Source organism: Chroicocephalus ridibundus, chromosome 1 (genome assembly GCF_963924245.1).
Source record: "Chroicocephalus ridibundus chromosome 1, bChrRid1.1, whole genome shotgun sequence".
Taxonomy (NCBI): Eukaryota; Metazoa; Chordata; class Aves; order Charadriiformes; family Laridae; genus Chroicocephalus; species Chroicocephalus ridibundus.
This window is the reverse complement of record NC_086284.1, coordinates 73961835-73989009: the sequence shown is the minus strand read 5'-3', so window position 1 is coordinate 73989009 and position 27175 is coordinate 73961835. Positions and strand designations below refer to the sequence as shown.

The 27175-nt window shown below is 38.0% G+C and overlaps 1 protein-coding gene across 1 annotated transcript in view; it reads right to left on the bottom strand.

Moving 5' to 3' along the window:
- The window catches only part of TSGA10 (testis specific 10), a 30197-nt gene extending 5915 nt beyond the window's left edge, over nucleotides 1-24282 (bottom strand). The window contains 14 exon segments of the mRNA XM_063329811.1: nucleotides 3749-3934; nucleotides 4489-4599; nucleotides 6432-6600; nucleotides 6829-6884; nucleotides 8132-8286; nucleotides 11631-11746; nucleotides 13173-13324; nucleotides 15754-15831; nucleotides 16002-16175; nucleotides 16523-16678; nucleotides 17128-17328; nucleotides 19094-19159; nucleotides 19883-20084; nucleotides 23945-24282. Of these exon segments, the coding sequence (XP_063185881.1) occupies nucleotides 3749-3934; nucleotides 4489-4599; nucleotides 6432-6600; nucleotides 6829-6884; nucleotides 8132-8286; nucleotides 11631-11746; nucleotides 13173-13324; nucleotides 15754-15831; nucleotides 16002-16175; nucleotides 16523-16678; nucleotides 17128-17328; nucleotides 19094-19159; nucleotides 19883-20084; nucleotides 23945-24282 (2160 nt within the window).
- Nucleotides 24283-27175: the final 2893 nt, after the last annotated feature.

The following is a 27175-nucleotide window of genomic DNA, read 5'->3' as shown; positions in this document are numbered from 1 at the left end:
GGTCTCTCTGTACAGCGGCACAGCCTTCCAGTGTGTCAGCAACTCCCCCCCAGCTTTGTGTCATCAGCAAACTTGCTGAGGGTGCACTCTGTCCCTTCATCCAGGTCACTGATGAATATATTGGACAGGACTGGGCCCAGTACTGACCCCTGGGGAACACCACTCGTCACTGACCTCCAACTAGACTCTGTGCTCCTAATCACAACCCTCTGAGCTCTGTATGCATTTTAGTATGTCTAACAACCCTCTGAGCAAAATATGCATTTTAGTATGTCTAACTGAGTCCATTTGGGGTACTGCAAACACTTTTATCTGTATTTTACTCAAACCTAGTTTACATTAAGCATAATATTGCTCACCCAAAGGTCATAGTAAATCTATGAACTGAGACATCTTACCAAACACCCCACCTCTCCAGCACATTCTTCAGCATTTTCAAAGGATAACCATTTGTGTGTTCAAATCAGATACTGAGAGAACTAAGGTCACAGGCCAACAGGGAAAAAAGAAGAGGAAGGAAGAAGAAAAAGACCACACACACAAAAGAAAAAAAAAGCTTTTTTCACTTTCCAAAGCAAAACTCAAATTATTTGGTTTTACCAAGCTAAAGTAAAAGATATCTTCCATCTGAAAGATCCAATTTTCTACTGTCAATCAAAAATCTAGTTCCTTTGCCTATAAACAGTTTTACTATTCTACTTTTGTATCTCAAAACAAAAGAATACTGAAAGCTGTAGACAGCATAAATTATAGGAATATAAACAGTATTAGAAACACTGAAAGAACAATATTATTCAGCATCAGATTTAATTTCCACTTCTGAATATACATATACTGCAATCTAGTAATGCAGATTTCTGCATTGGAATACTATGATGTAAAATAAGAGCCCTATCTGAAAGTTATACATGGCTGATGAAAGACGACTGGTTGAAAGGTATGAAAAAGAAATAGTGAAAATTTCCCAACCTCAGACTTTTTTCCAACTCTCCAACTGAATTTCTTCATTTTTCTCTACTGAAACTGTTGTTACTTTCCACAGTCCCAGCAAGTCCCTTCACTGACAATCTCACAGAAGGATCCAGGAAGCTTAGTCATATTAGATCTCACAAAAGCTTCAGAGAAATGTCTTATGCTGGAAATCTTCCCTATCAAAAGCATCTTAGAGGATTCCACAAGCATACAAAAGACATCACACACATTTGGCTGGATCAAATACCCAACTGTCAAACAGCAGCTTTACCCATGGCATATGGAAATACCATAAAGGTCAAAAGAGAATGCTGGAAGCCTGTAAAGAACAAGACATTATCTCAGGTGGAGCAGAGAATGGACAGGACAGTGACAGAATCATACTGAAAATATCTGAATGATCCGTGTATGTATGAACAATTTTTCAGAGTTTATCCAAGCTGAGGTTTTAAAGATTCGCCTATCAAACATTAATTTTGTAGGTTTCGTAAAAATCAAGGTCAACAGAAATTTATTTTCAAGGGAAATTAAGGAGAGATTATTAAAGAGATATTGATACTTCCTAAAAGTCAAGCATATTTAAGTCCACGTCAAATTTCTTTACCAATAAACTACTCCAGCTATTCTGCTTACTTAATGACTAGATGTAAAATCCAAGACATTTTTCAAGAAAACAATCAGTAATTTTAATTCCTGACTCGTGAATATTCATAGTAAAACCTTGCAAAGCAGTGAGTTTTCACACAGTATACAGCACACACCCCTGAGGAATAAGCCCCTAAGGAATGCCAAATTAGATGTTTAAAAAATTGAAACACTAATCATCAACAGGGATTTCTTTGATCATTCTAGATCCCAAAGTAGATTTAGATCCCTTAAGTATAATGGTAACATAAACTTATTTTTCTAATATATTTCACATACCCTTTCCAACTTCTCTGCTGTGTAAGTTAACTGCTGATTTATTTAATTGTTCTTTGACTGCGTCTAGTTTAATGCAAAGTTTGTGTGTAGATGCGAGATTTGCAAGTATAGAGACTCTCTCGTGATGTATTTTTTGAAGCTCTCTGTTTTCGCAAGAGACTTGCTTAAAGCAGAAGTCTGAGACTTGTATGCTGCTTCTGTTGTTACATATTACAGTAAAGGAATACCAGATAATCAAAACTCTACTGCAAAGAAAATTTAAAACTGCTTCCAAAATCATACAAAAGTATGTCCATGTAATTGTGGTGAATTTTAAGAGGCAGCAGTCATTTATTCTAGAATAAACTTTAAAGTTATTTCTTTAAATAACTCCCATATATAAAAAGTAGAAGAGAATAGTTCTTGCTTCTGACAGCAAAATCAGCTACCGACATTTTAAACTTTATTCCTAGAATTCTACTCCTTCTGCAGAGCTAATAAGGTTCAAAATTCTGCCATGGGCTCCATTCCATTTTCAGATTAGACCCTCTTATTTTAACAATAAAATGTATTCTTGCCTGTAGATGATCAGTGAATGCTGAGATACCGTCACTCATGTTTATACTGCTGTCGCCCAGAAACTCAGGCACGACTAAGAGATGACAGAAGTCACACTAAAGAGAAGTCCACAAGCCAGCAGTGGCAGTTATGACTACAGGCATTCAGAATTTTTCATATTCTAAATTAACATAGCCTAGGTTTTCCCTTTTTGACAAATGCCTGTACTTTGCCCTGTGACACCTGACCTGTATTTCTGGTCACTTTTAACTACTTAATTTTCAGTAGATGGCAGAATGAGTCTGAGAGGTTTTAGCAAAAGTAAAGGGAGAGATAAAGTACTGTGTCTTCTTTGAAGGATTTCTTAGGAATAGACCAACAGAGATAACTGTGGGGGGAACATGTCACATTAATTCTAGCTCTGTCTTGCCTAAAAAAAGCACAAGGAACACAGGGCACTGCTAAGCATGTTAAGATTTTTTTAATAAAAACTTTTGTGTTTTAGATATGTGCCTTACACGTAACTGCTGTAAACCTGAATGTGATATCCATCTGGAATTCTGACTCAATTTGTTGACACAGTTTTCATGAAGAGGCCTGTTTATTGCGATACTTAATAGCAGGCGTGTGGGAAGGAATTAGCAGGATGAAATCTCTACTCATTTGAGGCTGGCTGGACAAACTAGGACCATGTACCAGTTTTATTATATTCAAAAAGTATCAAAATCTGCCACACAATCTTCCCGTGCTGTTTTGCTACTGTTATGTTCTCATTCATTTCCTGAATAGCAGCAGCTCGGTTCCTCCTGAGTATCTAATGTGCACAGGTAGTCCTCAGTAGCCTGTGTGATACTCATGAAACAAAGATGATCTGCAACAAAAATGGTAACAACCCCCAAACCAGAAGATAAGTTTATATGTTCATAATGCATTTTAAAAGCCATGCATGTCTCTTTAAGTTCTTCAGATTTTCCGAGGGGGAAGAGGATCTCTGGGACACCTAAAGCAGTGGAAAGAAGGTTGAAAAGCTGGAAGCAAGAAAAACAGGGACAGGAACATAACAGGTGACAAAGCACTGGGTATGTATCAGGTATGCTGTGGGGTTGTGTGTGACATTATGCCTTCAGTCATTCCAAACATGAGAGCATTTTATAACTTTTTTCCTTGAAATATGCTATTATTTTTTGAAGATTTTTTTTTTCCAAGAGTGACAAATGGAATTCTAGTTGTTAGTAAATAAATTCAGACTCTACACAGTTCATTGTAGCAAGTATGTCTAAAAATATGAACTATGAAAAGAACAATTTCAACTTACTTGCTCCATCTCTGTTTCAAGGGACTCTGTTTTCTCTTTCAACCTGTGGTTCTCAGACTCCGCACTGATCAGCGCCCGTCTAATAGAGCTACAATCTGCTTCTGCTTGATGGCATTTTGCTTCCCAGCTTTCTCCTCGCTCACATGCTTTGTGGTAATTCTCCAAAAGCTCGCAGTTCTCTCTCTCCTAACAAATAAAGCTTGTTTGTTTAATAATTTAAAATGAGCTTCACAAAATAGGGATATCTATAGATATATATCTACGGGTATGACATGGTATTGGATATCCTCTTTCCATTGAAAGCTTTGCCATTTAGCCAAAACATTGAGAGAGTTCTCAGGAACCAAGATGGCTGCATTTTAATGCTCAAAAGATATCTGTTAAAAATGGATAAATTAACATTACAAATATGAGGTATAGCAATATATTGCAGAAATATTTTTTACTACTAATCCCATATGTTAATAAAGAGAATCCCAAGTCTCTGTATTATTCACTGTCCAAGTTCTTACGTTTAATAAACACACACACACATATATATATAAAAACACAGTGAAATAAACTTCCTTGCTTGCGTACTGCAAAAACAGCTAAGAAAACGTGCTCAAACTATTAAAAACATGTTAGTAGAATGCAAGTAAGTTTCAGCTAGGAAGAAATGCTTCCACAGAAGTATAGTTAAAATTTCATTTTTAGTGAAAACAACAGCTTTTATTAACAGGTTTAAACCATATACCCACTTTAGACTTCAGTACACCCTTCAGCCTGACAATATCTGTGTTTGAATCCTGGGCTTTCAACTTCATATCATCAAGCTCATTCTGGTACTTTGCTAGTTTTTTATATAGTACCTATGAAGAAAGATTTGTTCCATAAGGTTAAAGTATACTGTTTGTACCTTTACAAAAAAATAGAATTAGCATGTATCTAGCGCCTATGGCTTTATTAACAAGTTATTTAAAGGCTATATACAATTTAAACCGTGTATATTTCTATAAATAAAATTTCGCATATGTCAAAAATATTTGCCTTAAGTGGTTATCTCCTAATCAGGGGAAACAAAGCCACACATATTAGGAGACTGCACCCAGTTCTGGCAACTATTGCTAAGAAACAGAACAGAGTGAAGAAAAACCCTGCAGAAAGGCTGTCTTGAACTGCCCTGTTCAGAAATCCCTCCTTCCTTACAAAATTACTATGAGAACACTAAGCTGCAAGAACCAGTATGTGTGGGATGGGGGAAAGTAGGCTATGGAGAAACTCCTGTTCCTATTATGAAAAGGCTGTGAATTGCTGAGAAAGGTTCTGTGAACCTTTTCAGTAAACACAACTGAAGAAAAGGGAATGCTACTTTAACTACTTTAAATATCACCTAAATTAATGGAAGAACCTAGAGGAACCATTACGTATTATAGATGCAAGCCCATTAAAAAGTAGTTGACCCTGTGGGGCTAAAACTTTTTGTTTCTATCTGCTTCTACAAGCATCCAGGCATTGCAAAGAAAACCATGAAGCTTTTGAAGGTAGCCAGAAGCAACAGGAGGACCACATCAGTATCAGCTGTGATTCTGAGAGAAGGTAAAGAATAGCGATTCCCTGGAGTAATCTCAGCAACCCATGTTTCTAGTGGCACTCACTACCTACCTGTGGTGGTTAAAGCTACTAGGACCTCAACTTTTCTAGCATAGTCAAGGAAGGTGCTAAAGAGAAAAGACCAACGTGTTTGAGAGAAGAGTTATTTAGCATGGGAGCTGTCTCACATAATTTTCACAGCACAGAATTAGGCACCCAAACTATTTAGCTATGCTTCTCTATAATGAAGGGAGAGAGGCAGATAAAATGAATCACTTTAAAAACTGGGATGGGATGAATCTCCTTCTGGAATACTCTTCTTCACTTAAAAGGGAGCCTTAATAACTTAAAATTTTTATATAGCTAAACTCGCATGAAGTTAACCTGCTCCTTCAAAACTTGGTAGTGCTTCTAGAGGAAGAGAAAGCCAGGTGGGCAGAAAGTATTTTCTAAGACAAAGATATCCTAAGCAGTAGAATAAGTGCAGATAAGAAAGAGCAAGTATCAGAAAACCTAAATGAAGGCAAGAGGTTGAACAAAAAGAAGAAAAAACCCAGAACATTACACAGTGATGAACTACTGCAGGTATTAAGCTTAATTTCTAGCTGCTTGGAAACGTGTGAACATTGTGCGTGATAAATAACACAGTAGATAATGTAATTTATAACCAAATATTGCTGGCATCTTCCATCCAAAAGCCACTTTAATAGTTTTGAACCTTATTAAACGGTGTACTGTGTTAAATTATCAGCAAGTCAAATTCATAAGCTTGTAAGTGCTCTAGGCCAGTCACAGCACAATATAAGAAATACTCGCTGCCTCCTTTATAGTACTTTTCCATGTAAGCAATAGTTACAACTGCCACAGTGTTTTTACATAAAGATCAGAAAAAAAACACGTTAGCTGTTCCTCAAGATAAACATCCAAACCGTTACATAAGTGGTCTTCCTCATACAAGTGAGCTGAGCAATAAGGGATAAATCAGAGTTTGAACAATGAGCTTAAAAACTAGTTTGCAGATTTATTTCAGGTGAAGGCCCAACAATTCTATGCACTACTTGAAAACTATACAGTTTTCCTTTTTAGTCAATGGTTCTCTGTACAAATATACCTGATTTTCTTGCTTAATATTAGAAAGATGCTCTTGTAACCTGTCATTCTCCTGAGCTAATGTTTCTCTGTTCTTCTTAGTCTGTGCAAGTTCTTTGTTGGTTTCGTGTAGCTGTTGACGCAAAGTGGTGATATCTTTCTCATAGATACAGAGTGCTTCAGAAGATTTTCTATACAGCAAATAAAAAATACTTCAGGTATGACAATATTGCCCAACCAAACACAAATGATAGCTTTTCCAGTGGTTAAGTTTGCAAGTCATGAAACAAAGCTGTAACATTTTAATAGTTAATAGAGTAAAGAAATATTTATCCACTAGCACATCCTGTGATTCAATTTTTGAATTAGTGCTATAAATTAATAAAAATTTAATAATATTCTTGACATTTTATCCTTACTTTGTGGAATGCTCCATCTCAGAAATCAGAATCTTGAAATCTGAAATTACATTCTCCTTGAAAAGAAATACAAAATAAAATAAACCTCTCACCACTCCTCAGTGTAAATGGAAAAAAAAAAAAGATTATCCATATTTTTCTTTTATTCAGCTAGCTGATTAATTTAACTATTTAATGCAAAATGGATTGTGGTTTTCCAAGTTTCAGCCTATACTGTTTAGAGCTGAAAATTCTGATAATCTAATTTGGCAAATAAAAAAACAAATATTAGTGTCTTCTGCAGAATATAAAAGTTTAATTAAAATTTTTAATTCTTTGTCATTCTAAAAGTAGCATTTGCCTCACCCTCCCCAAACTAAATGATGTCTTCTGTCTATTAAGTAAGTTATCACAGCTTTTCTACAACGAATAAACTACCAGAGTCTGGTGGTTTGTAATGGATAAACCAAGAATTCTGTCACTGTATTTCCACAAAGTGTATCACTTTACTCCCTTATATTTGGATGCTTCTTAATAATGAAGTATGGATAGCCTAAGGAAATGTCTTCCACTGGAGACACAAGAGGTGAGAGAGAGCCATCTCTTCTCTAAAATGGACACCATTTTACAATTTACAGTTTTTAAAATGCAAAGTCAGTGCTTATGGCAAGATGATTATAGCTTGTGCTGCAATAGATTTTCTTTAAGATTTTGTTAAAAATCAGTGCAAATTCTTGAATTAACAATCACAACAGTTAAAAAGTACCTTCCTTAGTTCATCCCAAATCAATATTCAGATGACTTAAGCTGAAGTGAAAAACAAAGTTTCAGAACTAAAAACTAAGCAGCTTCATTATATGGTTTGAAATCACACTGAGCAATAAACTGATGCTATTTTCTTAGGTAAACTAGTAACTTAAGGCGAAAAGAATATAATTCAGATGCTTTTTCAACGACAACAAAGGCAAAATTATTTGGCACCCTGCATTGCTAACATCAGTGGAGCCCAAGGAAGAATTTAGGCTAAATTTTATAACAAACAAAATATTTTATTGGCTAATTTGCTTTTTCCGTTTCAGGAAAGTACTTAAAGACTACTCTCTTGGTAAGTATAAACCGTACAGAAGGCAAAACATGAGATGGTCAACACTGCTCAAAACTACTGCTGTTGAAGTCAACATCAGTTTTATTGTTGCCTTCAAACTGGAGCAGAACTAGGTCAGCACTGAGCACTGTTGCAGATACCAACATAAGATAGGTGTGATGACCCAACAGATTTTTTCCCTATTTATCTTTTGTGACTGTTTACATGTTAAAAACATACTTTAATTGCCAGGCTTTCCTCAAAAGTGGCAATCTTCTCTCTTCCTTCTTTCACACAGTCTTGCAAAGTTGCATTCTCTTTATGAAGTTGTGCAATTGTTTCTTTCAAAGCACAGATCTCCTCTTGTTGTGCAAGACTTTGTCTTGAAAAGTTACCTGGACACAATCAGAAAGGTCTCATTTTTATTAATTAAACCTCTTTGAAATAAAAATTCTTTTGATACACTTCTAAAGCATAACAGAACATGGCAAAAACACAAAAGAAAACACTGAAGTATGTACCTTTTCAAAACATAAATAATCCGACTAATACTTATAGCACTGCATTCTTCCTTAGATCACGACTTCAAATTACTTGGCTCAAAACGAATCTATCTTTAAACAGCAAATGTTTAGATCATTAAAAATACCTCTCGGGTATTATAACAATAAAGGCTTAAACAGAATTACAATAGACAGAAGCAATACATAGACGACAGTGTGTAGTGACTGATGAAATAAAAGAGATTGGTATCATCCAGTTTTTCTGAATTTTTTTTTACTTATTTAAATTAACTTTATGTAAAAATGAATAGGAGTAATACTTTATACAATTCAACACCACTTAAAAATTGCAAAGATAATAATGAAAAAAGCAATCCACTCACTACAAAATCAAATTCTAAAAGATGTCTCTCCCTGTCTTCATTCAGCTAATAAGGTGTTACACACTACATTTACCTTTAAATGGTCAGAGAATCAATTCTTATATGATCTACACACATTGCGTTCACAGAGGAGAAACACAGAAACCCTTCTCACGGTGAACCGTACATCTCATAAAAACCATGCAGGCTGCAAATTATTCTTTAAAAATCAGTGTAATGGTGCTTATTGAGTGAGATTTATTAACCACTTCCAGGAGATAAAACATCCAAAGTAAAATGATCTGTAGCTCAGTCTTTCAGGGACATCATACCATATATTCACATTCTATTTTTTCCACAGAACTTCTCCCCATTTCAAAACACAAGATGAAAGGCGCTCAAATTTCCACTCCATAGTTTTGTATGTATGGCTCTGGAATCTGCTAAGATAGTGTTCAAACCTGTCTCTAAAGAAAATTCTGATGTAGCAACTAATCCTGGAAACCGTTTCCAGGCACATTAAGGACAAGAAAGTCGTCAGTAGTAGTCAGCAGGGCTTCACCCAGGGGAAGTCAAGCTTGACTGGCCTGGTAGACAAGAGGAGAGCAGTGGATGTTGTCCACCTTGAGTTCAATAAGGCCTTTGACACTCTCATAAGATACTCATAGACGAGCTGTTGACGTATAGGCTGGATGAGCACTAAGATGGATTGAAAACTGCCTGAACAGCCAGGCCCAGAGCGTGGTGATCAGTGGCACAAAGCCTAGTTGAAGGCCAGTGTTTCCCAGGGATTAATACTGTGTGTAGTGCTGTTTTACATCTTCATTGATGATCTGGATAACGGGGCAGAGCATACCCTCAGGAATTTTGCTGATGACACAAAACTGGGAGGAATGGCTGATACACCAGAGAGTCGTGCTGCCATCCAGAGGGACTTTGACAGGCTGGAGAAAGGGGCTGACAGGAACCTCATGAAGTTCAACAAAGGGAAGTGCAAAGGTCTGCACCTGGTGATGAACAAACCCAGGCACGAGTACACACTGGGGGCCACCAGCTGGAAAGCAGGTTGGCAGGAAAGCTGGGGGTCCTGGTGGACACCAAGTTGAACATGAGCTACCAATGCACCCTTGCTGCAAAGAAGGCTAACAGTATGCTGGGCTACATTAGGGGAAGTATTGCCAGCTGGTGGAGGGAAGTGATCCTTCCCCTCTACTCAGCTCAGATGAGATATCTGGAGTGCTGGGTCCAGTTCTCATTTCCCCAGTACAAGTGAGACATGGACATGCTAGAGAGAGTGCAATACTAGAGAGAGTGCAACGAAGGGCCATGAAGATGACTGAGAGACTGGAGCATCTCTCCTATGAGAAAAAGCTGAGAGCCTGGAAAAGAGAAGGCTCAAGGGGGGAACTTATAAGTCTATATAAATACCTCAAGGAAGGGTGCAAGGAGAACAGATCTAGGCTCTTTTCAGTGGTGCCAAGTGACAAGACCAGAGGCAATGGGCACAACTTGTTACACAGGAGGTTCCCTCCGTACAGTAGGAAACATTCTTTTTTTTTTTACTGCATGACCGAGCACTGGAACAGGCTGCCCACGGAGGTTATGGAGTCTCCTTCCTTGGAGATATTCAAAAGCCATCTAGGTGTGGTCCTGAGCAACTGGCTTTAGGTGTCCCTGCTTGAGAAGGGAGGTTTGACAAGATAACCTTCAGAAGTACCTTCCAGCCTCAACCATTCTGTGATTGTACGCAAGGGTGTGTCATCATCATTTTACAGTGAAGGAATGGAGGCACAAAGATCAACTGAAAATGCTGTCTGATTATTCTGGATGCCCAAACTATGACCTAAGAGACACTTTGCCAAGTTTACATTATTTTGCAGAAAAGAGAAGGTAACAAAAAACTTGGAAAACCCGATAATTAAAAGCATGCAACAACACATACACTGACATGCCTATCAAACATTAAGTCCCTACTTTATGGTACCAGGGGTATTGGACATTTAAAACGAAGTATGTGGATTTTAATGTGGACAAAACATCGTTTTCTCTAGCCTTCTCACGAGTGGCTTAAACACCTTAGCCAAAGCATTAAGAAAAATTAAGTTCATTTTGAATGAAATGGTTATTCATTTGAATGAAATATTCATCTTGAATGAAATGTTTAAATCCAAATAACCAGAGTTTGAAATTTGGAAGTAACAGAAAACAAGATATTTTAATAGCATAAGGCAGATCTAACATTAAATGTCATTAGCTATAGGTTAGCTTTATTTTTCCCTTCGAAAATTCAGCACTGCATTTGAGAACAGATTATGTCAGATTATTGTGATAATATAATATGTCACATATTATAGAAAATAATTAAAGACTCCTAACACAATACTGTTGTAATTTTGGAAGTAAGAATGTATTCCTTGGCACTACAGGAATACTAATTCCCGTATCCACCTTGTTTACTCCCATAATATAAAAAAGCTGCAACTTACAATATAGGATATATATTCTAAAGGATGTTTTCCTGATGACATCATCATGTGATGCTAAGAGATGCTACTCCCGTCTTAGTGGATCATAAATATAACTGATATGCTCAGACAAAGGCACATTGGTACCAACACACATTGTTCAGCTGACAGTATGTACTGTCACTGAAACTTACTTGCAAGAGCTTTATTACATAATTTTAAAATGCAAAAACCTTCCTTTAATGAAAGAAAACAGAAGTTTTGCACTTGGAATTTTAAAACTGTCAAGAGTATATTTATTTGCATTCAATACTTTTTCTTTCAACTCTTAAGAAAAAAAAAGGAAAAAAGTAGTAATATAACAATTAGCTTATTGAATTTTATCACAAAAACTGTATCTGTCACTCACCAATTTTTTCATCCAAAAGCATAATTTTCTTATGGGTAAGTTGCATTTCATGTCTTTTCTTAACAAGGCTTTGCTGAGTCTTTGAAAGACTCTGTTCTGTTTTTTTATTCAATAAACTGGAAAAGAAGAAGCATTAAACAGGAGAATTCAGAAGTTTATAAATCACTTTTTTTCCTTTTTGAAATGTCACTAAAATTGCAAAAGTTAAGAAAAAGTGTGATTCTTCTGTATGTTTTAGACTATTTGGGATATTTTACTAATGTAAACCTTAACTCTGGATATTAAAGTCTGAATGCCTCTATAAAGAATCATAGAAAAGTAAGAAGAATTTTTTTACAACAGGTGGACATAAAACCTTCTCAAAAATTATTAAAATAAAAACTAGCATTTGGGACATACACTGGAATGCTTGACCTGCCAAGTTATACCCAAGTCATACATTCAAATCATGTAGTAATATTAATGATTCTCAAACTCCAGAAGAAACTGAAGAGAACTATCAGCCTGGTTGGGAGGGAAAAGGAAAAGATACTTTAGTAGCAGCAACTAATCTTCAACAACTCAATTTTCACAGTATTCCTAAATCTGACAACAAAGCAGAAATAACTCAGGACTGGCTTTGCAACAGAGATCATGTTATTTTAGAAATAACAGTATCCTTAGAAAGGCATTGTGAGCCAGCACAATATTGCACACTAGCACCCAGCATTCTCACCAATCAAAATCCAATAAAAAAAAAATACAACATCCATGCGTCAACTACACCAGTCACTTGTAAGGACACATAAGTTTAGGAGAGTGTTTGCCTAACTGAATTATATTTAAGGAAATACAAGAGGAAAAAGTCACAGTATCTTCCCTTGCAGTCTGTTCACCCTGTAGCCTAGTTCAGGCTGTGATATAGTCCTCCTCATCTCTCTTCACACGTCCTTGATCTTTCCCTCCAGTCAGTAAATTATCCGTTTTTATCTTGCACTCACTGACCTACGCTTTCTTCCCTAAAGGGTTCAATTGAGTCTAGTCTCACTACATGCTTCTGAACATGGTTAAGAACTCCAGTTGAGCAGCAGGCCATAAACCCTATGCAAGGCTTCAGTTTTATTTCTTCTCATGAAAAAGCTCCAAGACTAGGAAAAGGATGTCTGAAACTAACTACACGTCACATTCATTAGTTTATGTGTGTTTGCTTGCCTCTATAGAACCAATAAAAAATGAAAAAAAAAAAATAATTTTTAAATCATACGCAATTTACCAAAAACATCAATCCCTGTAGCTTCTAATAGAAAACTCCTAACTCAAAATCAGAGTGAATTTTACTTTTTCACTGAAGATGGTTTTCAGCGTATCATAATATCAACAAGCCAAGAACATTTACATATAAATAAGCAATGAGGAAAACAATTTCGTTCCAAAAAGAAGGATGGCTCATAAGAGCAACCATCATAAATTCCTTTCCCTTTGAGATATATAACAGTTATGAAAACCAATGAACACAGGCTGATGGTACTCGTCAAAATAATGCAATTATATACTTTTACTTACCCAAGTGAAGCATATTCAGCTTCCTGTCGTCTCAGCTCAGTTTCAGAGTCCAGTGCTCTTCTTGCCAATCTTTTCATCTCAGTTTCCAGAGAATCAATGGAATCTTTCATTAGTGCCACCTTGGACATCTGTTCTAGCCGTTCACTATCAAACTATAATTAAACATTAAAAGCTGAAAATAGCTGATTTACACATAGAATTTCTCCTATTAGATCAAATTCTACTCTGTTTTTAGCACAAATCTTTACTGAAGGAGAAATGTCCAAGTATGTCATTTACTCAGGGCCTGACTCCAGGTCTACTGAAGGTAATTGGCAAAGAGCTAAAATGCGATCTTCACTTCCTTTGAAGGACAATCAATTCCCAGATCTCTGGGAATATTTTCATTTATTAATGTAAATTTTAGGTTGGTAATTATGCCCAAGGGCAAAAACGTTTGGCATTGGTCAACACTAAAAGTTTTCAGTGCAAAATAACATAACAGAAAACATTATGAGCATATGAAGGGAGAAATCCCAGTTTGGGATACGACACTACCAATGATGGCTTTAGGCCTCTACTAAGTTATATAGCTATGCAGAGAACTGCATAGAGAAATCACTCTATAACACTTGCATAAAGCACTATATGACCAAGTTACCACCATGAGGCCTTTAGGTCTGTACCTAGAACAAAGAACAGGTCCAAAACCTCTTGCACAGACTGCAGCAAAGCTAGTTTGAAATCTCTAATTTAAAGAAAGATGTGTGTCTTTATTAAAATGCTTACACTTAACATTCAAAGCACTGTCCTTTCTAAGTTATTTGAAACAGCTCTTTTAAGGTAAAAAATTCTCACCTCATCCCTCTCCTTATTTACTGATTCTTTCAGTACTAATTCATGTGTTACTATAATCAAAGATCAGACTTCTACAGAGCAAGTCAGTAAGCCTCTGGTACGCAGTGACTTTTTCAATACTAATGCCATAAATTTCATATTGATGTATTGCCCTCAAAGGGTACCAAATGAACTGAAGAAATAAGATGACGTACCTAAAACAGGACTATTCCCAATATTCACCACACATCATATGTCAAGCATGTAATTAAAGTTAATTTACTACTCGGAGTACTCAGAGCTATTTAAGGCTACAGTGTTTTCTTCATCAGAGATGCACTCAATTTAATATTATGATCCTTGGAACTATACTTATAAGCTTGGTAGGATTTAAAAGGCTGAAGAGGAAAAAGAAAATTAACGAGAATTTATAACCACAAGGTCTAGAAGGAAGATACACTACAGAAATCAGTTTTAATCCATTTAAAAAATCAAGTTCTACCAAGACTGTAAGTATATTTAAGATTTGTATTCATTTTATGAATGTTTAAATTTTCTGTTTTAGTGCCGTATGCAATTAGCAAACAATTGCACACACAAGATGCTTAAACTGTATTAAATAGGACTTGCCAGAACAGTACAATGCCATTTGGCTTTTGGAGCATCAGGTCCGAATGATATAGAATCACAAGATAATTCACATTGGAATGGACTCCAAGAGGTCTCTCCAGTCTAAACTCCTGCTCAAAGCAGGGCCAGCTCTGAGGTCGGGTGGTTCAGGGCTTTGTCCAGTCTTGAAGTCTCCAAGGTTGGAGACTGCTCGACTGTCCTCATGGGAAATAAGTATTTCCATGTATTCAGCCTGAACCATTCTCGTTTCAGCTGATGCCCATTGTTGCTCATCCTTCCACCATGCACCGCTGTGAAAAGCCTGTTTCTGTCTTCTTGATTAGTATTGGTAGGCAGGACTCAAGTCACCCTTAAGCCACCTCTACTCCAGATGGAACAAGCCCTCTTCCACCAGCCTCCTCTCATAGAGAAAATGTTTCAGCCCCAAGTATCACGGGAGCTCTCGATTAAACTCACTCCAATTTGGCAATGTCTTTCTTGTACCATGGTGGCAAAACTGGATGCAGTATTCCAGATATGGTCTAATGAGTGCTCAATAAAGGGGGACAATCACTTCTCTTGAGCTACTGGATGCGTCCTGTTCACTCTCAGCCTTCTTTGACACCATGGCACACTGCTGGCTTATGCAAATTCAGAACTTGGCATTCATCCTTGTTGGACTTTATAAGGTTTCTGTTGTCCATTCTTCCTACCTGGTCCCTGCGGATGACAGCCATGCTCTTGAGAAGATCAACAGTTTTCCCTAATTTGGTGTCATCTGCAAACTTTATGAGCATAGGTTCTGTTATCTCCTTCAGGGGACAAACAGGACAGGCCTCAGAACAAACACCTGTGGTGCTCCACATCAACACTCTCCAGGACAAGCATTATTAACTGTTACCTGATAAGACTGACCATCCAATGAAATTTTCCCCCATCTAGCTGCCCACCTATCCAGACCGTAACATCCAAACCTGCATACAAGAACACTGTGGGCAACAGTGTCAAAAGCCTTTCTACAGTCTTGGTAAATAACATCCACTACTCTCAGCCTATTTTCTCCTGATAGAAAGCAGTCAGGTTAGTCCTGCAGGATTAACTATGAACATCACCTGTATTACATTCACAATTCCATAAATAATTATTTCCACCTTACATTTTTAATAGTAGTTTCTAGCTCTTCAATTCTCTGTTCCAAATGAGCCTTTTCATTAAACGCAGTCTCTTGGGAAATCTGTATCAAATAACAACAACAAAAAAACCCATACAGAACAAGTCTCAACTCACCACAGACATGTAATGCAATTAACTCTCAGGATTAGAACAGAAATCTTTAGCAACTTTTAATTTACACTACTAAGTAGTTTTCATGTTAAAACAGCCTGGGGGTGTGTGGAATCAAACCTTTAACTGCTCTCTAAGGCTATCGCGTTCTGTAGTCATCCTTCGGTAATCTGACAGTGCTGTATCCCTTTCTGTCTCCACATGTCTTAACATAGCTTGAGCTGTCAGAGTACTTCTACGAGTTCTGGGGCATTTGATAACTTCCTGACGAAGTCGGGAAATCTCTTCCTGGGCCTGTTTTTTTTAAAAAAGCAGCACAACAGAAATATGGAATAGATAATGTATTACTGTGGCATACGACTGGTAATGCAAAGCATCCCAGAAACTGTGCAATATCGAAGACGAAGTAATGATTTGTGCGTATATTCTTTGATTCAGGAAAGCATTCTTAATTCAGGACAGCACTTACAAACTTGTATTTAACTGACAGATTCAAATCGCGGAATTTCAGTAACTTTTTTTTCTATTTTTTTAAAAAAATGCTTTGCAATTTTTTTCTTTTTTACACAAAAACAAAAATAGGATTTTTTTCTTGCACATCATGTTATTTTAATTAATTGTACAAATATAAATAAAATTACCCGTTCATAAAGACTGACAATTTTGTCTCTCTCAGCTGTTAAAACTTTGAAGTTACCCTGAATTTCTGCCACACGGCGCTCAAGTTTTTTCAGTGTTGACTTCAGTTCTTCACGTTCTCTCAATACTTTCAAAAATTCTGCGTCAGAACTCACTCCCTTAAAGAATAAGGTGATATAAGGTTAAGTAGAGAAACAAAACAATGTAAATTACTACATCTGGTTTGGAAATGTCTAGAAAAGATTTAATAAGCCTTCAACCTACTAACCTCTGGACAGTCAAGGCTGTACATATATTTTTCTTAGTATCAGAGATCAGATATACATACTATTTTCTAAAATACACATTTATTTGAGTAGCAAATGTCTCTCATAAATGCTATTGACAATCATGTTAATAATTACTTAAAGTGATATACATGCATGCAATGTAAAGCAGCAAAGCTCACATTATTTGCCCATTCCCACCTTATGCATCCCTCTGTTTATAATCTGTTTATAATGTTTGTCTGTCTTTCTGGTAATTACGCCTTTGGTAATTAAGCATAAGATAAACCAGTATTTTTAAAAATGCATTCCTCTTCTTCCAAAGTGTTTTCCAAGCTCACCTGGACGGATAAAATTTTTTTTGACATGCTGCCACAAGTAGAAGTTCACTGAGGACTTGAAAATGCGTTTCTAAATACCATCAGCAAATTCTCAGCCTCACTTTTATAGTATTCTCTGTCCTATTCCAGTGTCTTAATAAAGGTATCAAGCCTTGAAGGTGACTTCCCTTGCTTTATTTGAGCTTCTGTTTGTAAAATAACCTGCACGTGCAAAAAAGATAGAAATCATTCACTGAAATAGAACTTTTGTAATGAATGATACTTTGGTGTAAAACAGATAAACACTCTCTTCAAAATGAAGATGATGCAGATATCTAACTAAAATAAATATCTATTTAATACTTTAAAGTAACTTCTGAATTTTCTCATCTTTGTTATATTGCAGAATATGTCTTAGTGTCCATCTAAAACGTATCTAACAGGACAGAAAAGAACATAAAAGCTAAATGCTAATAAACTTGGAATACATCTGTTCAAAACTAAGAAGAACAATTAAGTAGATTTGTATTGGAATATCTAATGATTTTTTAAATATGAAAGAAATTACGCCACTATGTTTGCTTAAGATCCATGAAAGGTGAATTTTTGAAATGGAATAAAGTAATGTCAAATGAGAAGGCTCCAGGGAGACCCTATAGCAGCCTTTCAGTACCTGAAGGGGGCCTACAGGACAGATGGGGAGGGACTCTTTATGAGAGAGTGTAGCGACAGGATGAGGGGTAATGGTTTTAAACTGAAAGAGGAGAAATTTAGATTAGGTATTAGGAAGAAATTCTTTACTGTGAGGGTGGTGAGACACTGGAACAGGTTGCCCAGAGAAGCTGTGGCTGCCCCATCCCTGGAAGTGTTCAAGGCCAGGCTGGATGGGGCTTTGAGCAGCCTGGTCTGGTGGTAGGTGTCCCTGCCCATGGCAGGGAGGTTGGAACTAGGTGATCTTTAAGGTCCCTTCCAACCCAAACCATTCTATGATTCTATGAGTATAGCGAAATCCAGAAAATGTAGGGGCCTAAAACAGATTCTGGAGATGAACTGAAATTCCAAAGTTCAAAACTGCACACCAAATTCCTCTCCGTTACAATCTATCCGTTGGAAGTACCTGGACTCATGAAAGTTTAAGCACCTAGGGAATACTAAACCCTGCACATCTATCATTTTTATTAAAACACATGCAGAAGTAGGTCTTTAATACCCCGAAAATTCATAAATTAATCATCTAAATCTATCAGTGAATCTAGCTCTCAAATCCCAACCTTTCTGGCTGAAGGTTCAAGATCTTTCTGGGGTAATTGAGCAGTAAGCTCTACATGGTCAGAGGGTTGGTTTTTTTTCCTAGAGGGGGTTCTTTGCAGGATTGTGTCATAAGCTCAAATATTTTACACAGGAAAGAAAAAAACCCACACCCCCTTCTTGAAATTTGAGACAAATCTTTAAATTACAGTAAGAAATTATTATCTTGAAGACATAAAAAAATTCCCTATCAATATATACTGGAAGCAAGTGAATGAGTCCACCTAATAAATTCAAATGTTGATTTAAATTAGATTTATCACTGGCAAATATTTCTACAATTACAACATTGTATACATTTCAAAATATGCCAATAGTATCGTAACACCTTAAGGAACATAGAATATTAAGATAAGAATTTTAAAGGAAAAATGTTATTTCCTGCTGTTTTGCAAGCGATTCACAAGGTATTCAAAACAGTTATATGCAATTCTGTAAAAAACTTATTAAGATCCTCAAAAGCCAAATCATTACAGGCTAGCTGCAAAACAGAAACAGCTGCCCATCCATGTAGAGGCAGAGAACGACAAATTAAAATGGACATGTTTATCCATTCTATAACTTGGCTATTATCAGTGAAAACAAAGCAAGTGAAATTCACTTGTACAAGGATTAATTTCATGTGGAAATGACCTGATTTCATAGCTACATATATATTAAGGATACATGTTTAACTCACAGATTTTAGTGTTTTCACCGCGTGTTCTAGCTTCTTTATCTTGTTCTGCTGGTGTTGAATTTGAATCTACCACAAAAAAATTGAGAGCAAGAGATACATTAATTTTTTATAATCATTAGTGCAAATCCAGCATTTTAGCTCAATTGTTCTAGTCCAAAAGAGCATTTTGTACACATTTTCTAGTTTGACCAGGCTGAAAACGTGCTATTTAGAAACAATAAACTTTATCTAGAAGGGAATCAGTTAAAAGTCTTATCTTCAGATGCAGTCCAGGATTAGGAAAAACAGTAACAGTTGAGCTACTCTCAGGTGAGTAAATGAAAAAGGAAGTATGAGATACCTTTTCCCAGAACCATCTTACCAAGAAACTTCTGAAAATAGGGTCAGTTTGACTATACCTATGGGCTAAAGAAATAAGTATGTAGTTACACTAATGGCAAACAAAGAATATACTTTCTCCCATCTGATGACTACTACTAAATCACGTAATTGCACGTGCATAGAATGCAATTTTCCATTATCCTGTGAAATCAGAAGCAATTTGCACTGAAATTACATTCTTTCCAACTGCAAGCATGATTTTAATCCTTGAACCATTCCACACTTGAAAAATACCACAGTGGCCAGAACGTACTCCTTCATCGCAGCAAATACACTTCACAGCAGAGATGAAAGCTAGAAATTCACACCAAAAGGTCCAAAAAAAAAAACCCCCAAAACAGTTCTCCATAAGATTAGCTAACAACATTAAAATATCACTGCACAATATTAATTCTAATAAGTAGATACCTTTGCTTCCTTAAGCTCCTTATCAGCAGTATTCAACAGCAAGTCTTTTTCCAGCTGCTCAGATAGTTTGCCAATTGCAGCAAGTTCTTTACACAGGTGATAATTTTTACAAGTGAACCTACCCACTTGACTTTCAACCATTTGCTTCTTATCAAGCAGCTGTGTGACATGTTGCCTTAGCTCATGTTCATCTTCTTCAGATCTTCAATCTATAAGGCCAAGGAGGAAGAAAGTATTTTAGTTCATCTTCAAGGATTTGCAGGGAGTATTTCATAATAAGAAGCAATGTACGCTTTAAATAAAATCAGTGTATGTTATTCACAAATAAATAATATGCACACTACTAGCACCATTTTGAAAAGATTAATTTTTAAGGCTTATGGACAATGGAGAATCTGATTCTTAATGTTTATGCTAAAAACTCCCTGAAGCTGGGCTGCCACTACAGTTATTCTCCCATAGTACCGTGAGAGGAAATGTCTCTCCAGGCCTGGTTTCAAGTTTCCAACCTTACTCACTACGGTTCTGTTAGACCTTAGGAATGCCCTTCAATCATCCCCTTTGAGTTTGGCCCATATCCTTCACACATACTTCACAAAGGCCAGCAGAAATGTAGCAGATCAAGTATTAATACTATTTCATCAATAATCAATATAAAAGTTTAATAATTTTCCTGAAACAATATTGTCTGTTTAACAAAAAATAATTATATGGCCTTTTTGTAAGCAACAAGAAGTTGCAGAAGTTGCTAACTATTTTGGTACTATCAACCTATTGTAAAATCTCAGTCTATAGGAGCATTACTGCCTCACACAGCTTTTCAATTTTCTGAGTCCTCAGATTTCTAAAATCACAGCGTAATCAAGATATGGATACAGTGCGATGCAGAAACTCCATTGTTTGCACAGGCTGATCCTGTAATGCATGAGAAATCAGTATCGCCGAATACTGAATTCTGTGAGATTCACTTGATTCTAATAGTCAGAGAGTTTTCTTCAGGTTCTACTAGCAGTGCACAGAAATACATTTTGAATTACTTAGACAGACCTGAAAGATGCTTTAAGACAAAAAGCTTTCTGGGTGAGCTCTGTCCTGTGACATTCTGTAGCAGTTAATTTTGCCACTTCTTCTGTTCAACGGGTATACAAACATATTAGGAGAGTCAGTGAAAAAGCTGTGAATTTATTTTCATTGTAATTTTATTTTTACGTTTTCATCAAGCCTGATGCAGCTAATGCCACTGAATTAATAGCAAAGCACAGTCATAAACCTGAAAATGTGATAATTATGGACTAGATGAACGGAAAAGCAGTTAAAAAAACAAAACAAAACACCAAAACCCACAGAGAGCATCCACAAAGGGCAGTCGTGACGGCATTTGTACACCTATGTTTTGGGATTCCTGCACCTTTATTAATTTATAAAATTTGGGGAGAATACAGCTCTGCTATTACTGGACTTTATGTGGTGGAAACAGGAGTGCTAATGAAGGGCAAGGAGGCTACTCTGCTTCTGAATGCACAAACAACACTTAAAATGACAACACTGAAGTCTGAGCTAGGTCTACACCCTCAAGCCTCAAGTAACTGACTACAGCAAAAGTGGTTCTGTTGCTCCATACAGCCAACCTGGATCATATCGTAAGTGTCTTTTCCAACCTAAATGATTCTATGATTTTCCCCCCTCATCTTCTCTTGAATGATCAAGAAAGTTCTGTCAAGCACTCAGAGATACCATATTCAGACCACAAAATGAAGGGTTTCTCACGGAAAGTAAAATTTTAGCGATTTACTCTATTCTATAGAGACATGAATTATAATTTGAGCACCTTAACTAATTACAGCTGTTCTCACAATGCTACATGATGAAAGTGGTCTGTGAGCAGACAAAGCTACTGATTACTTCAGGCTTTATAGACCAAAAACCCAATACTACACTACTGAAAAATACTCGTAGCCATCAAAAATCATAAAGAACAAACAACCTTCACTCCTGTCATGTCATCACATTCTGCTCTAGCTCATGACAGCTTGTTGCAGCAATATAAACTGGGGAGGAGAATGCCAGCATTTAACTTCCGAGGCAAGAAAGGATGCAGAAAAGCATCTTTTTGTATTTTAGCTGTATCAAAATAGAGGGAATACACAATAATAAGAAATAAGGACATAACTTAAGAATTATCTCCACCCATCAGCATCCTCTCAAATAAGAAGCAAGGCCAGAAACCCTTGTAAATGTTCAAATTCTGTTCAATTCAGCTGAACATAGGGATACGGAGCTTGTTATCACCAATTCAGAGTACTGCCGCTTATGTTTCTTCACAAACCCACAAACACTTTGAAATACAAGAAGGAAGTGAAAGACAGAGCACTCTCCTGCAGCTTTCTCAGAATTAACTACGATAAAGTAGGGTCACTGGAATGATTCCCTCGATGAAAGATGAACGAGCCACAGTGAGACTGGTTGAGTAGCAAACACACCAGTGCCTCATAGTGCTATTCAGTGCCTGGCAGTCTGCTCTTGTTACAATACAGGAAATAGCCCACAGGTCTAACAACAGAAGATAAACATTCAATTAGCTGCCAGCAGGAAGTTATCACCACAGCATGACCACAACAGTTTCTCTCCATGCTCAGATCCAAGAGTTTCAAGGAAATTTAGGGCAGCTGGTTCAGTGAGTTGTTTCCCTACCACATTCAACTTCATCTGAATCAAATCTCGGTCACCAATTATCAGTCTGACCATCAGCCTCCAGGTGTTTTTTAAGCACCAGCATAAGTAATAGCTTTGCTTAGGAGTAAGCTGACTTAATTTTGGGTGTCTACAAAGAGATATTTCTAGAAAGTGATTCCTGTGATCAATTTTACACATTCATCCTGAAATTAATCATGCCCTAGGAGTACCTCTGACAATAAAGACAGCCTAGATTCTCTATTATAGTCATCATCACTGTTGACACGCCAAATTAGGTAAGGTGAATCCCATCCTAATATTCCATTCTCTCTGAAAGAGGCACTCACAACTTTCTCCAGTTAGATGCATTGCCCTAGTCTTTCCAGAAAGGGAAGAGAGCAGATCAGAGTAATTTGCAAGCTATCGGTACCTTTGGTACTTTGCTGAGCATTGAGGACTCAAATTTGCAGACAGAATACATAGTATTTGCTCACTCACAATATTACTTTTACTCAGCTTGTGAGAAAGAACTTTTTCAAAACTGGTAATATTTATATACCCCACAATAACTATTATTTATGCTTGCCATGAAGTGTTAAGACTTAGCTACGCATTTCAGCACCATCCTCCGAACCGCGATAACACAGCCCCCTTGCCACTGGGATGAAACTTCACATTAGGACCACCCTAAGCTTCACACAGCACTAAAGACACTTGCAGCATGGCAAAGAGAATTCAGAGATAGTAAACTTTTTGGACTAAGTTGCCCAAACTACAGAATGACAGAATCATTTATGTTGGAAGGGACCTTTCAGATCATCTAGTCCAACCCTTAACCTAACGCTGCCAAAACCACCACTCAGGCATGTCCCTCAGCATCACATCTACACGTCTTTTAAGTGCCTCCCGAGATGGTGATTTGACCACTTCCCCGGGCAGCCTGTTCCAATGTTTGGTAAGTCTTTCTGTGAAGAATTTTTTCCTAATATCCATAAGTTGAGGCCATTTACTCTTGTCCTATCGCCTGTTACTTGGGAGAAGAGACCAACCCCCACCTGGCTACAGCCTCCTTTCAGGTAGTTGCAGAGAGCGATAAGGTCTCCCCTCAGCCTCCTTTTCTCCAGGCTGAACAACCCCAGCTCCCTCAGCCGCTCCTCATAAGACTTGTGCTCCAGACCCCTCACCAGCTTCGTTGCCCTTCTCTCGACCCACTCCAGCACCTCAATGTCTATTTTGTGGTGAGGGGCCCAAAACTGAACACAGTATTCGAGGTGGCGCCTCACCAGTACCAAATACAGGGGGGCAAAAATGAGTACAGCGGGACAAAAATCACTGAAATGCTTGAGTTCCAAGCACCCACACCTCCCTCTTCCCCATCCCACACCGAACCCCGGGCTCACGGAACAACCGGGCTGGGCGTCGAGCCGAGTCCCGCCGGTCTCTACCTCGCGGCGACTCTCAGCTCCCCGCCTCCGGCGGCCCTGGGGAGCGCCGGGAGCTAATGGCGGCTGCCGGGCCCAGGTAAGGCACCTGCTGCTGCCGCCGCCGCCGCGCACGCTGTCCGCCCCGGCCCGACGGGCTGCTCCCGCTCTTCCGGCTGCCTCCCGCCGCGTTCCCTGGGCGCCCGGCAACGGCCGCGGGGCTGAGGGAGACTGGAGGCGGGCAGGGACGGCACTGCGCTGTCGTTTGCCTGCCCCGGGGCGCGCCCCCACCTCCCTGGAGGCCATATCCTCAGCCCTGGATCTCAGCCCTGCAGGCCATCTCCTCAGCCCAGGGGGCGGCCCACCGGCCTCACCACCAGCAGGCCGCAGCAAGGGGAAGCTCTCCACCAGCGAGAGCGTGGTTGAGGCAGGAGATGGTTCATCTTCCCCCACAGGGAGCTGAGTGAAAGCCTTGCCTGGTCTGGATGGTAGTGAAGAGCCCTAGAAACCCTGACTCCGTCTCTCTCCCTGAAGGAAAAGGTATCCATAACTGTTACATTCCCACAATATTGCCCTTCCCCAGTTCCGTGGGCTGGGAGTCCTGCAGGAGAGAAGCCAAGTGGCCGTGATGGACGTAGCAACTGCTGGCACAGTACGCAGCAGCTTACCTGAAGAGTTCTGTCTAGCAAGCATGCAAGTCTCTCAGTACTTTTATTCTCTTTAATCTTGCTTTCCAAGGTGATCATAACACCTGTTGTCCTTACAGGTGTGTATGACTGAAATGCTAGAGGCAAAACCAAATGAGAGGTTAGAAATAATCCTAAAAAGTAATCAAAAAAAAAAAGTACTGTAAAATATTGTACAAAATTATCAGTAACCCCCTTTTTCCATTAATTCTGATATAAATGGAAGAAATTTTTCACTATGAGGGTGGTGAGACACTGGAATAGCTTGCCCAGGGAAGTTGTGGATGCCCCATCCCTGGAAGAGTCCAAGACCAGGTCTGGATGGTCCTACTAGACCAAGACACGGTCTAGTGGGAGGTGTCCCTGCCCATGACAGGGGGGTTGGAACTATATGATCTTTAAGGTCCTTTCCAACCCAAACCATTCTGTGATTCTATTAAATACTTGTGAGCACTGCCTTCATAGAAATTTTAATTATTTCTCTACTTGCTTTCATCTTGGGAGGTTTCTGAGTGACTCTTACCTATGAAAATTAAACTTTCAGATATGAGGTTTAGGACTTATAACATAGTTTCTCCATAAACATTACCAAAATCAGGAAAAGGTGCTCATATTTCTTTTTGGGTTTAAGTACAAATTAATATTGAGTGATCAGTTGCTGCTGTATCTTTTTGAATGGCTTTTTTGTTGAGGGGCAGGGTGTGAACCTAAGCCAAGCCTCTCTTCAAGTGACATAATGTTCTTTTCAGACTTCTACAGATAAAAGGATGACTTCCTCAAATAAGAGATCAATTCTTCGTAGTTATTTGGGGATAGAAACAGGGAGGTGGGTGAATATCACAGATTGGCATACTCTGACATATGCAATAATACATTACGTTGGTTTGAGTGGAATTCTTCAGTTTTAAAGCACCCTTAATTACCTTTAATTCAAACCTCCCTGGCCCATCTGCACACATGCGGCATAGGCCTCACCCCGATTAACCTGAAAGCCTCAGAGAAAGACAGGGAAAGGCAGCAGGAGCAATGCTTACAGGTCAGAAGATTTCAGACACAAAGCCAAGTGCCTTGTCAGTCCAGCCCCAGGAGAGAAGATGGGTATTCTAAAACTGCCACAGCTGATCAGCCGGGACAGACAGTGAGCTCAGGAAGCTTCGCTGAACACCTTTACTGTAATTGAGTTCATCTCTTTCAGAAACTAATAGCCAAGGAGATGCTTTTACAGATGAAAACTCCAGCAAATGCCATACAATCTCTCTGGCTTGACAAGAACAACACAAGTGTTAGATAAGAAAGACTTGATCTTGTGAAAATAGCCTTCCTTTAATTAAACCATATCTTCAATCCAAAATCCACCTGATTTGCATATGTGTTTGTAAGATATATATGCTAGTTTTATTGCCCAGAATAAATATTACCTTTAACATTACACTTGTTTCTTGACTGTGTCAAGCATTAGCTTCACACATACGATAAGCCCTAGTCTGAACTCATTCCTGTTTTTTAATGCTAGAACTAACATATTAACTGGTTTACAAACATTGCAAAGTTAAAACATCAAGGTATTACAAGGCTAATGATGCTTTTTTTTTAATTCTACTAACAAAACCATATGAAAGAAATTACTTCTTTGTTTTCTTGTACCCCAGGACAGGAGTTCTTATTTACAGCACCTCTAGCTGCACATCTCGTCTTGGAATAGCACAGACAGGGACAAAAAGACTAGTGCCTTTGAAAAAATCGATGTGAAAAGGATAAGGAGGCGTGTGAATCCTGTGACTCCTATTCCCTGCTCACATCTGGCATGGCTATAAACAATCTTTGAAAGAGGCTGCTCTAGGTAGTCCCAAAGTCAAGCTGAGAAACCCAAGAAACTGTACTCTCTTCCCTGTTAGGCATTAGCACAGATTTTATATTCTGGAGACAGGTTTTTTTGGCAAGCTGCCACTATTAAGCACTCATGGGTAGAGCTCACTTTTTTTGAGATTAGAGTGAGTAATAACTCTGAAATATGATCCTCATCCAAAGACAGAGAAGAAATCAGAAGATTTTAACTTCCAGAAAAGAGCAAGATAAACAAGTTTCTTTCTTCTCCTCATCCTGGATTTCTTATAAGTCTTACATTCTGATTTTGGTAGGGTGGAAATCATCAGAAAAGACTCTGCTTTATCATGTTTATCTCCAAATGAGATGTGAAAAGATAGCATTTCAGGCTTTCATAACTTTACCAAAATTATTCTTCATTAAAAAATAATTTTAGGAGTGAAATTATATATTTTTAATTGGTTTTGTTCTGGTATGTCTATGGTTTTCTTTAAGTGACATATGGTGAGTTCTCTCTTGTATGTTAATGCTGGTTAATGTTGTGCAGAGCAGTTGCTTTTTGTGTACAAACAAAGCTTTGTTGATCAAAGTAAGAATGAAACTCACAGGCAGGATTGTTTTCAAAGGCAAAAATAATCATATTTTGCAGATACATGATTTATACGGTAGTAGTTGAGACATAAGAAATT